This window comes from Cygnus olor, chromosome 4 (assembly GCF_009769625.2).
Source record: "Cygnus olor isolate bCygOlo1 chromosome 4, bCygOlo1.pri.v2, whole genome shotgun sequence".
Lineage (NCBI taxonomy): Eukaryota > Metazoa > Chordata > Aves > Anseriformes > Anatidae > Cygnus > Cygnus olor.
The window spans coordinates 54,724,493-54,737,722 of NC_049172.1; the positions used below are offsets into that span (position 1 = coordinate 54,724,493).

General features: G+C 37.0%; 1 protein-coding gene across 1 annotated transcript in view; it reads left to right on the plus strand.

Annotated features, from left to right (window-relative positions):
- The window catches only part of ARAP2 (ArfGAP with RhoGAP domain, ankyrin repeat and PH domain 2), a 128,857-nt gene that overhangs the window by 26,355 nt on the left and 89,272 nt on the right, over positions 1-13,230 (plus strand). The window contains 5 exon segments of the mRNA XM_040555449.1: positions 4,800-4,901; positions 4,903-4,921; positions 7,742-7,843; positions 7,846-7,875; positions 7,878-7,921. Of these exon segments, the coding sequence (XP_040411383.1) occupies positions 4,800-4,901; positions 4,903-4,921; positions 7,742-7,843; positions 7,846-7,875; positions 7,878-7,921 (297 nt within the window).

Consider the following 13,230-nt stretch of genomic DNA (forward strand, 5'->3'; position numbering starts at 1 on the left):
TACCAAAAGATTTGCAGGCTCATGAGTTGCTTTGATTTCAGTAGTTCTCTCTGATACATGATGTAACAAATGGATTTGTAAGTAATAATTTTCAAAAAATATATGAAACTTGGAAAAGACTTACCTGAGCGCTTGATGTTGTTTTTCACAATAGAAACCATTGCTTTTTTTGAGACTATCTTTAAACCTTGCCTTCTTTTTTCTAAAAATTTCCCTTCTTCTTTTTTCCATATTATTTATCTATTTAATTGCACTTCAGCTGACTTAAATTATTTTTCTGTTGCTCTTGTGATTAATCACTTTTGGAAGAAATGCCGAACTTGTTAAATTCGAAAATGATAGATGATTGTATAATGTGCATGTTTGGAAATGAGTTATATGCATGTGTATTGCTTGAAACACTGGAAAAGCATTTCTGTTGAAGATGCATATAAATTAAGAACAAAATACAACTTAGGGTTAAAAGTCCCAAGCATTTATGCTAGGCAGTGATAATCAGTAAGTGTTTCTGCAGATGCTTTATATAATGTGCATGCTTTTTGACATATTTCAGCAGATTATGAAAGGGAGACTAAAGTAGAAAATGGCTGTGTACATCCTGAGGGTCTAGAGAATTGTGAACAAGCTCAAAAATTATTTACATCATGCCTTATTATGCTTACTGATGAGGAACATGAGACAACCTGTTTTGCTTGCTTATTTTTCCTCACTTACATTAGAAGACATGATTATTGTAGATGAAGAGAACAATGAATAACATCTGGGTTGGAAAGACCAAAAATGTTACTCCCTCTGTGGTATTCATACCAGGGCTTTAGACGAGCAGAAATGCAGAGTTAGTTGTTAAGAGACTTTTTAAATAAATAAAAATCCTACGGCATTTGGGATTTGTTTAAACATGTCTGTAGCATAATTAGGCAAAGAATGCTAATTTCAAAGAATTTTAAGTCATGTTTCTGCACTGGGGTTTATTTATTATTTGGAAGGTCACTAGAGGTTGCTTTGCGGTCACTAACTCTAGAGTAGGACTTTATTGTACAGCTGGTCTTTCATAGGAGATTCCAGAAATCATCCTGTATGTTGGACAGGAATATTTAATGTGCACAGTGCTTAAAAGCTTTCAACTCTGCATCCTCTATATAGAAGATATCCGTGATAGTTTGGGCCCTCAAGAGCTTGCAGGAGTCTTGGTTGAAGACTCCTTGTCTCCCTTTCTTGAGCAGAGTATAAAAACACACTCCTGGAGTTGAAAGTGTCACTAGTTGGTCTGTGTGTTCAATTTCAAATTTGTGTGTCTGATTTGTTAACTTGGTGAGCCCTTTTTGTATCCAAGAACTGCGAAGCTGAAGGGCCATTCTGATGATAGCTGAGGATTTGGTGAAACTCTTGGAGTACTTTGCAGATAGGAGGAAAACAGTTGTCTGTCCATAGTTCTGAGTGCATGGTGGGATTTGGGTAAGTAATGGAGTCACTGGGGAGCATGCGCTTTTGGCAGAGTGGTCTTTGTTGGATCCTCCTCCCACACCGAGATCATCATATGCCTGCTAGATGGTTATCAGCATGTTCTGCAATATTTGGCAGACCTGGCAATATCTCCATGCAGCTCAGGAGCTGGTTCTGATAAAGGTAGGGATATCCCCATGGTTCACTGTGGGCAACAGGGCCCTCCTCCTAGCTGTATGTCTAGTTACGTTTAACGAGGAAGTTGTCACTAACTCAATCTTAATGGCAAGATCTGTCTGTTCTAATCTGTGTTTGTCCAAGGATATTTCCAATACACAGACAATCTGTTATAAAGGAATTGTTACACGTTTGGTTTCACAAATATCAATTAAAAATAGTTCTCAAAGAAACCCACTCATACTGAGATATTTTTTCTGATTATTGCAAGCAGAAAGGGTAGAGTGAATAGAATAAAACTGTTTTACCCAGAAACACTACACGTACTAAACAGCTCTATTTGCCATTCAAATTAGAAACTTGAGAGGATGGAGATTCTCAACAAGGGGAAGTGTGCAAGTGTCTAATGAAGAGTGAAATGCATGGAGGATGGGGAGGGAAGACAGCGAGGGCAGTGTTCCTGAAAATGTCTGCGTACTCTATCTAACTCTCCTTGGAATGATTTAAACTTGATTTTTTTTCTAATCTGGATCTAGCTATGTGGTTCATCTTCTAATAAATGCAGATACTTCCCTTTATATCTATCTATATATGAAAAAATGCTTAGTGTGTGTTTTTTGTTTTTTTTTTTCAAATGGCATATGACCTGGGAACTGTTTTTCTTTGAACTGATGATGCTGCTGTATTTTCTCCTGTATTCATGGTCTGAGCAAGTTGATGTGGTCACAGCAATATCCTGGTGGTGTTTGTCATAACAGAATGTGGTCAACTGAAGTGAGAGCAAGCTGAAGAGCGGCAGGTGTAATTTCAGATTTTTTTTTCAATACACAGTATGTGTAGTATTTCTTTCAAAGTTCTTCCTTGTTTTGGCAGGAGAACTCTGGTGCTCTAACATGTTTTTTATGGTAAGGCAAAAACTGCTGGTGATATTCAACGTTTTTGTTTAAAACATCTTAGGATCCTTGACAAATACATTTGTGATTTAGGAAAGCCTTGCCTTTTCATATGGAGAACTTTATTTTGGTTTCGTTATGCTGCATGTAAGCATTAACAAAGAATGAAATTCACTGCAAAACAGGGCAATCACTGTTGTTCTTGAACTAGGTCGTGTTTTATCTGTTGTGGAAGGAAAACCAAAACAGTGCAGGACTATCTTTTCCAGGATCTTTCAGTCTGGCTCTGAAACACACCTGGTGAGGTAGGGCTCCATTGGGCTGTATTTGAAAATAAACATTTTCATCAAAGCAGATGTTCTCAACAAAACTTTCTTCTTTCCCAACTAGAAAATTGTTCCATCAGAGATTTTTTAGCAGCCCTATAAGTAGAATAGACCACCTGGTAACAGAAGAAATATCTGCAAGGTTCTTGGGTCTGTTTTTGTTGTTGTTTCTCCATTTTCTTAAATCGCCTAATTTCTTGTCTGCACTGTTTCAAAGAGTAGGCATTTCTTGCATGTGGAACAGACGCTGCTGTAGAAATAAGATTGAGAAATTACAGTGGTTTAAACTGTATTTGAAAATACATATGCCTTGGGAAGAACAAAGCTTTAAAAAGGATGATTAAATAACAAACCAAAACTGTACTCAGCTTAAAAGGAGACTGAAAATTTTCAAAGCAGGTAGAATAAAGCAGCTGTGACTTAAAGCAGTCTGAATTATTCTCTTACAGTACCAAATACAACCAGTAGATGCCTGCAAACACCGTAATATAATTATATCTGAACACTTTTAGAAGTAACATCTGTAATAAGTTTGTTTTTCTATTGAGAGTTAACACAATATCCAATCTTCTTTAACAAATATGAAGTAGCTGTGTTCAAGTCTGTCTTCAAACAAGTATAGCCATAATGAAAATACATGCACAACACAAATAATTCTGAGTGATGGAGTAGCTCTTGAGTAACATGTTCACTGTCTTTGTATATTTTACTAAACTGCAGTTGTTCAAACAGTATTCATTGATAAATATTAGTGTCTAGAAGCGAAACAATGCAAGTGTGAATTTGGTGAAAGTCTGTTATACTAAACTCAGTAAACAGAAAATGTATCCTATGTGTCTCCTCCATGCTTAGCATTCACAGTGGTTCCTCTGTTATAATAATTTATGCTTCAAGAGGAAAGTTATTACAATACAAATTTTTTATGGGGAGCTCCATCTTGGAATTTTACTGCATCTGGATCGTCAATCTTAGCAGTATATCCGAATTATCATGGTCAAAAAAAAAAACAATTGATGAAGGCAAATATGGGGACAGGAGGAACAGTGTCAACTCTGTAATCCAGGAATTGTGCAGAAGTATTTCCAAAGCATTGCATGTCTGCTTGGGCTTTCTTGCCCTTCCCCACCACCTCGTAACACCTAGGCTGATTAGGTTAAAAGATGACCAGAGGACCTGGAGAAAGTTCTGGTAGCAATTCGCTTCTCCTATGTTGCTGTTGTTTTAAGTTCAGTTGTCCTGATTCCAAGTTGCAAATTAGGAAACTTTGGAAAAATTTGTTCCGATGTCAAATTATATTTTTGAGGGATCACTTTCCTCCTGTCTCATTTAGGAAAAAAAAGTACACACCTGATTCAAGCTAGAGGTTCCTCGTTAGCAATGACAAGGCAATGGATTTTTGCACAGTAGTTGTTCCCACCCTCCCATTCAGGGTAAAAGATAAAATCAGTGGATTTACTTTCTTATTGGCTAACCACTGAATGAATGGGGGAAGGAACATATAAATTCTCTGGAATTTTCTGCCTAGAGAAAGCACTTTTTTTCCTCCTTGCCCGATTTTGTTTTACAGTTAAGAGAGTGTATGTATAAAGATCTGTGAGATACTCAATGCAATTTACTTTGGCATAAAATTGTAAATTTAAGACTGATATTTTGCTATAGTAGAGTCATGAGATGACTCGTTAAGTTATCTCTCACATGCACCATATTTCACCATGGGATTTTACTCTATTTTAGAAAGCTGTAGGTGTGCATAGGCACGTAACAATGAAGTGGGCTATGTGTGGGTTGTGAAGTGGTTTACTAATTGATGCAATTTTGTTAATAATAAATGGTGAACTTCTAGGAGCACAGCACAGTTTAGGATATGAACATCCGAAACATCATGGTGCGTAATACTACCTGGGAGACATTTAATGTTCCGTGAAAGTTATTAACTATTTCTATTGCGTTTTTATTATAGGAAGTGTTCTCAAAGGGGATAATACTGCTCTCTGCTATAGCAACAGTAAGAGTTCATGGAGAGAATAAATTTGAAGTTGTTACATCCCATAGGACTTTCGTCTCTTCGAGTAGATAAAGAAGGTATGTAGAAAACATGTAATTCTAATGATTGCTAGAAAGCTATGTTGTCACTGCTGATAAATTCTGTTTGTGAAATATAACTCGTGAGAAATACTTTTGGAATCCAGCTGTTCTGGGCTCATGAAGTGAAACTAGAGATAACTATATGCTTTGTAATAAGCTGAAATACACTTAAAAATATCAAAATGAGAATACTGTTTTCCAGCTCTTCATTCTTCCCCATTCTTTCCAAAGATGGATTTTTCTGGGGATTCCTCAGGTCTCACTAGCAGCTTTTATAGTCTTTGTGCTCTCAGCCATCTGCTCCAAGTCAGTACTTGGTATAAAATTGATGAAGAGCAACAATGAAGTTGATGGCTTGGATGTGATGATGTGATCAGAGAAAATCTGGATTTTTCTGTGTGTCTTTATTTATTGCCTTGTACGGTATTTTCAGCCATGTACTGATAGAGAATACAAATGTGAAAGGGAAGTTAGGATACCTTCTACTCTAATGCTTTATCAACCTACTGCTGTAATATGTAGAATCAATATCAGTGCATGTATGACTTATTTATGGAAACAATCAAATAAAATGGAATACCTAGAAAAAAGGATATGCAATATGTATTTACAGCAGTACATGCCAGACCCATTATAGCTAAGGGTCTCTCAGCATTTCCATTATCAAATCCCATTTTTATGGGTTATAGCTTGGTTGTAAACATTCGCTGCAGGCTGTAACAGGAGTGCAACATCAGTGAACAAATCCTTCTTATCAGGTCTGGCTCAAATCATTTCAGGCATTTTTATGCTCTTAGCTGAGTTAAAAAAAAAATAGGTCTATTTTTATTATTTTGCCTTCTCTTCCAAATTTTTGATTATTTTTATAAATTGGAGCACAGCCATCTTAGTGCAGTATTTTTTTGTGTGGCCATAATTTGCTTTATGGACGTTGCGTTTGAATACTGTAAAGACATTAACAATTTATACTGATATAAAATATATTCAGAGCAGCCACGTGAAAATGAAATTGTAGTTGGATATATACAGCTGTACAATTGTCTTTGGACCTAGTGGCCTGTCTGTAAAGCTGTTCACTTAAGGTTAGAAATGAGTGTTGTACAAATAATTCAGTCCTTACTGTGTCTAGAGCTGGATGATATATTCATAGTAAATTATGTGAATAACCCTGCTTGCTTTTGGGTATGTGCACAGACTGTTACTGGATGCTATTCCTTCTGTGGATTTGTGGTCGGAAATTGTTCTGGGACTATTCCAATAATACTTAACTTCTTTAAAAATACTTTGAAATGGAGACTTTTATACATATTTCATCCTGTGGACCTTGTATATTAACTTCCCTTTATTTCTGCTGGAGTATCAAAACATGGAATACTGTCATTGACTTCGTTGATTTGCGTCCCTTGGTACCAGTGCTGGTCCACAATCTGTGGGATTATAGTGCTAGTTTTATTGGTTTTCAGTGTGCTGCTTGGTTATTTGTTTGGTATAATGGAAATACAGTATTTTTTGGTTTGATTTAAATATCTAGAGGGAAAACTCTATATCCAATGCTTTGGAAAGTTTAGTGGCATTTGGGGGCAAAAAATTTAAATACGTAGCAGTACTGAATTAGAGCATAATCTGCTCAGATGCGGTGATATTTGTTTAATTGGAGTCAAATGCTATTTAAAAAAAAAAACACACACTTTTAGCATAATGTGATATTATACTATACTGAAATATTTTGGTGACCTTTTAAAACTACTTTTAAAGACTTTCCAATGCTTTGAAACAAAACTTGTACTTCTAAGAGGAGCACTTGGATCACCTACCATGTGCTGGTGTGTCCAGCTGCTGTTTTCCTCTTCTTCAGACTGTTTTCTGGTGCCTCTCATGTGTGACATTTATGAAGTGAGCATGTTATTGTTTTGATAGTCCTCTTCACAGTGTTGGGCACTGATCGTTTCTACTTCAAAGATGCTGTGAACAGTATATACTTCTCCCCAGCCCCCCATATATTTCATGACCTGAATCTTTCAGAGCAGAGTTGAAATATTCATGATATTTCAATCCCATAGGGCAAGTCTAATTCATTCAATGTATTCAGCGTTAAAGTATATGATGTCGCCTGGGAAACATCTGAACATAGTGTATGAGACTGAGTGGAACTTATTACTTCACCTGCTTGTGTTCATGTATTTGTAAGATGCTAAATTAATAATGCATACAGAAGATATTCAAACATGCATTTTCTGACTACTCAGCTCCCTTGACAATATCAAGCCTAACCACTACACCTTAATGAGAGTAGACTGTGAATTGCCAAATGTTGCATAAAGCATGGCCAAACAGAATAGCACGGGGGATGGCTTCCCTGTTCAGCGAGAGATTGTTTAGGCTCCCTGTTTTTGCTTACATAATTTCCGTAGTTCTTTCCCATTTATTGGGCTTCCAGAAGGGAACATGCCACCTGTATACCAACTCAGTCTTTATCTGTCTGAAATAAGAATCTCAAACTAGTAGACATGACTTCAAAATCTTGATCATCAGTTGCATAGTTCAAACTTGTGTTGGTTTGTGGAGTGAGTGGATATCTTTGCTAACATCTCCACTGATACGGGGCTCCTGGGTTGTGGGGTTTTTTGTTTTGTCTATATTGTTTTTCTCCCTTCCCTCCCCCACCTCTTCTTCAAGGTGGATGTTCTCTTTGATGTGCTGTAGCTGTTACAGCAATCAGCAAGCATAGTAGGAAGAACAGAAAAACGAATGTGGGAGAGAATGGGAGCTGCTGCTTAACCTATAACCTATCTTTGTCTAATTTTTTTTCTTGTTTAGAAGAGAAGGAATGACTGGGTTATACAATACTTAATGCCTTGAAGTCTCAGTCTGATAATCGCTCTCAGTCTCGAACTTCTGTTGCCCCTGAGAAAAGTGGATATCTGAACTGAAAGGATACAAAGCCAAAATCTTTATCTACTTCATGGGAATACTGTGTGGATCTGCAAAAATGAGCAGGTAAATTTTTCATATGCTTTTTGTGAATGAATGCTTATAAAGATGATTTACTAGTGTTAGAATTGATGGCTTTTTGTGAATAGGTGCATTTCAATATAAATGCCTAATCTCTTTTTATGTAGTACTTTATTGCTGCAATTCTCCGCAGGTTTCAAAAAGCAGAAGTATCATTATGTCTACTGTACAATGCAAAAAACGGTATGTAGTGAGGTGAAGTGAAAAGCCCTGAGTGTCACAACAGGGTTAGGGGCAGGGCTGGGATTAATTCACTCTTAAAAGTGTGTGTCATAAGTACTCTACTAATTCAGGAGGCTTATTCTGTGCACTGGTTTTGCTTGTCCTCCTGTAATACAGTGCTCTAGAAACTGTGTTATATAGAAGTACACTGTGGTGTATGTAAGTGATGCTTCTGCTAACTGTTCAAACTGTTGTTCTGTGCGTTTTTAAGAACCCTAAATTGACCTGTTTTCTGTTGTGCACTGTAATATTTTAAACAAATCCAATGTTTTTTTAAAAAAAAAAAAAATATAGGATGTAGCTGTGTCATTCCAGCTCCCAAATCTAGGTGTTGTTTTTTTGTTGTTGTTTTGGTTTGGACATGAATATATTCTGATGTAATGGTGGAACTCTCTAGGGCCCTGTAGATATAGGGGATAAATGGGGATAATTAGATTCAATGAGTGGCTGTGCAAACTAGTAGAATAAAATCTTTTGCAGGAGTTGAGTGAAAGGTATTTCCGTGTTGCTGTAACTTGGGGGTTGGGGGGCGTCTGGGGGAAGTGCTGTTACGTGCCTTGTTCTTTTGTTCTCTCTAATTTGTGTACAGGCAAACTCTTGTTTGAAATGTGAATGGCTTCTCAGTAACTTCTCATTTTGTTGTTGATCTCACTTCCTAACCTGTTTCTCTCTTCTGTGTGAAATTATGTAGACACATCTGTGAGAGAGACCACATAATGTTCGGCGTTAGATCTTGCTATTCTTCCCCAGGAAATTTCCAGTGGCAGGAAATTTGAGACTGACAAGATTTTTATATTTTTTTTATTTTCTACATTATGTGTCTCGCCAAGGACATTTTATGTATCATGTGCTTCTTTGTGGCCAGTCAACAACCAACTGATAGAAAAATATGGTGCAACTTATGGATTTTTACTTTCCTCTAGCTATAAGAAAACTCTAAAAGAATAATTTAGACAAACATATTTATCAAATGTGCATGGGGCTACATCTCATTGAATTTAAGCCTGCAACTTGTGTTTTGCTGAATGAACACCATGGAGAGGAAATGGCCTTCATAGCTGAACACAGTACTGTTCAGCTATACCTAAATCCTATCTTGATTATTGTAATGGGTAGGTGATCTACCAGTTAGTTTATTTTAGTAAAGTCCAGAGCCAGAGGTCTTTAAGGAGGAAAAAACACAAAACAACTTTCCAGGTAATTTGTCACTGAGAATCCATGCAATTTCATCCGTGAGATTCCTCTGCAGATTTTTGTTGTAATGAGCCACTTCCATCTTCAGAATCAACACTGCATTCAGTTTGTCCCTGAATGCTTTTGGGTGCTTACTTATGGATGTTTTGATCTTGGCTGCTGGACAAACATGGTACTTCAGTGGAGGAATATAGACTTAGTGGAGGAGTTCTCTTCCAGCATGGTAGGTCATTTGCAACTAGCAGTGTATTCTGATTTCTTTTTTTCCTTCCTTCTTTCTCTGCCTGCTTATAATGAGAGTATCTTTCATGTCTTAAATAATCCCTTGATCTTCCTCTGTTGGCATAGGGCACTCCCAGATCTGCCCACTTTGCTTGATCCATTATTTTGTGTATGTTGATAGAAAACTGTTCTAGAGCCATTCACTATCAAAGGGTTCTTGTTTGCATCCTGAAAGGCAATAACAGAGCAGATTATGACTAAACTAAAACAATCTAATACTGTTCCCCTTATCAATTTTTTCTCATATGTTTTTAATTATTTTTTGTGTGTGCATGTGTGTTCAATCTATTGCTTGTGAGGCTGTATGGTAAGTTATATCAGCTGTGCCCTTTCAACATCATTGACTTAGATTTGCTTTAGCTGATCATGAAAGCACAGCCTTTCTGCAAGATGTTATTCTCTTCTGCTATATGGATGCTCTGTAGAGATCACTGACTGCAGTGCAGCAGAAGGCAAAGTAAAATCAAGCCCTGAAACAGGATGACGCTTATACATGCTGTCAGCCTGTCAGTTCTTTCTGCTTGAACGAAAATTATGAAAAATGGTGCAAAACCAGCTTATCTCCAAAGCTTGTTTACTTAAAACCAAAAATATCAACTGGTCCTAAGAGGTTTCTAGTTAGATCCTCTGTTTGAACAAATGTCTCTCTATGGGTCTTGTGCCTATTTGGAAATCAGGAGAAATAGCGTCTTCCTTTAAGGTTTCATAGAGTGTAATCTTCTCTCAATGCCTGTTGTGTTTTGTTTTCAAGTTGAAAACTGAATTATTTTCACTGCTTCATTGAAGAAAAGCCCAGTATCTCAGAGCTAATCCAGCAGAGGGCAATAGTGTTCTAAAAATCATTTCTGGTCTCAAGTTTGTGCTTCAGCCGGTAATTACCAGGCAAATATGTCCAGGGAAGTCCTTGAATCTTGCTCATATTGGAATTCACATCCATATTAGAACTACACCAAAGAGACTTAGAGGGGTTTATTATAACTGCAGTGCTAAAAGACACCTATTTAGACTTCTTACAATGTTGAAATGAAATCGGATCAAGCTGATTTATTGATTTCTATTAAACTTGATAGAGGAGAGTCCACTGGTACTTTAAAAGATTTTTTTCTTCATTGTTAAAAGTGAAGAAGATCCTAAGCCAAATGCCAAATCCTAGCATAACCAACATGAACTTTGTTGAAGTTCAGATTGAGATCAGAACATCATGTCTCAGGCCCATTTCTAGTTAAAAAGTGATTGGTTTAGCCTGAGCTTCTGGCAGTGATATAGTGCTGGTAAGAAACTATCAATTTCTTTGACTCTCTATGTACTGTGAATTTCTTAAACTTCCTCTCTGGAGCAGAAGTGAAAAATAGATCGTACAGAATCAATTTGTTCAACCTGCAACTTGCTGAAATTCCCATTTCTATTTCAAAATCATTCGTGCTTAAATAAAAACATGTCATCCGATCCTTCATGACAGCTCAACCATTGGCTTGAAATGGCAGGCTGCTGCGATGGTTCCAGTGATAATCTCCCCTAGGTGACCATCAGAAGGGCTGTGACGTGCCTTCCTGGTCTGTCAGAAAATACCCTCTTCGTTGGGGTGTATTCAAGTTTCACTGATAAAGCTGAAGTAAGGGAGGGTGTAATGTCATGGTGTTTGCACGAGAATTTGGCTTTGATAAAGAGACCGACCTTGGGATCCCCTTTGTTACTGCCTTCAGTGGTTCCAAAATAGATGCATTTTCTGGGTATTTGAGGAAACGTTGCCAAATATAAAGATGAGGAAATGGTATGTATGGCTGCGTGCCATGATTATTTACAACTTCTTCCCTCCATGCACGACTCCAAGTTAGAGCTTGAATAGTGATGAGTATTTTGTTATATATGTGAAATACTATCCATTTCTCATCAAAACCCTCTTGTTGCATTTTGGCTCAGTGCTCTTAGTGATTTCAGAAGGTTTTTTGTTTTGTTGAAAATTGAAATGATTTGCTCTGTGACAGATGGGAATGTTTATGCATGCTGAACGAACCACTAAGATAGTGCCTAATAATTTTCATTTCCTCTCTAATGCTAATGATGCATTTAAAGTAAAACTGGACAACATCAAACAATGTACTACAGGAAATGATATTAATCAGGCAGAAGATGGCAAAGGGTACTATAATGGGGGGAGCTGAAAAGGAAGCCATAAGTGGAACAAGAAGTCAGAGTTGGTGCTCAGGTTTGACGGTCTGAAGGAGGGGGAGTAAAGCAAAAGAGTATTTAGATTCTTCATTGTGTTACTGAGATAATTTGTGAATATAGAATTAGTCCAAGGTGACGGCAGCAGCAATATGAAAGAAGAAGAGTTGAATGTAAGTTGAGTAGAAAGCAAAATAATTGCTTAAAGACTCTGAGAGCTAATGAAGAGCCCTGAGCAGTAGCTTAAGTGTCAGCTGAGATTAGTGGATGCTACTTAAAACTGGGAAGCTGTTGTGATGTTAGTGTGCTACAGAAGCTACTGACGGTTTTGGAAAGGAAGCTAGAGGAAGAGGTAGGGATTAAAAAGAAGAAACTAGAGAAGGGTGGGAAGACCTTTTAAATAGTTGATGGGCTGCGTGAGGGGAGAAGGAGAAGAGGAGAAGTGCCTGATGTGCTCTGGGATGGGGCAGTGAGTGGAATGTTGAATTACTGGGACTGGAAAAAAAAAAATCCATCCCTCCCCCCGGAGAGCAAACACCTGTAGTTTTGATTATTTTCTTGTGTGTGTGGTGGTAATCTGTTATTGGTAATGATAACTGGGAAGCTCTCTAAAGAAAGTTGCCTGCTTGATTGCTGATAGAATCTATGTTTAAAAATGTTTACAAACATATGAATGAACCTGGTACAGAATGCCTTAAATACATGGAGGTGACAGAAAAATATATAAACATTTGCCCTCCTTTGTTCTTGTTTGATTTTTTCAGACTTCCCTCTTTACAGTTTTGTATAATTTTGAGGTAGCAAGATGTAAAAAAGTATATATAAAATCCAAGGAAATATATTGGAGGGGAGGAGATTAATGTGAACAAGTGTTTTAAGATCAAATATAAGAAGTGGAAGCAAATGATCCAACCTTTTTTATATACGGTTGTTTGCATCAAGCTCTAGCAGGGATGATAGATTAAGATTGTACTCCTAATTTTCCAGCAGTTTCTTGGCTTGCAGTTCACTCCAGTTTTCCACACTCAAAACCATGTCAAAGATCAATTGCTGTGCATAACATCAGAAACAAATAAACAGGAAATAACTTGAATTCCGTAAGAAAGCTTTTTTTTTTTCTTGTGTGCAGTATGAAGTGAATGAATGATTACAGGAATTATGTAGGGTTTGTTGTTTTCTGACTATTCCTACTTCAGATTTCAACTAATTGTACCCCTACTTCAAAAACAAAACAAATCCCTAAAAAATTAGTGTAAAATAATATGCTATTAATGTGATTGAATTGGAGAAAAACAATGTGACAGTAACCATCCTATTTATACAGGGAAAATCTACATTTTACATTCAAAAATAATTTGTGGGGTGTTGTCATAGGTTGTTGAAGATATTAAAGAACATGGAGAAGGGCAGAATATTACTCAATGAAAATT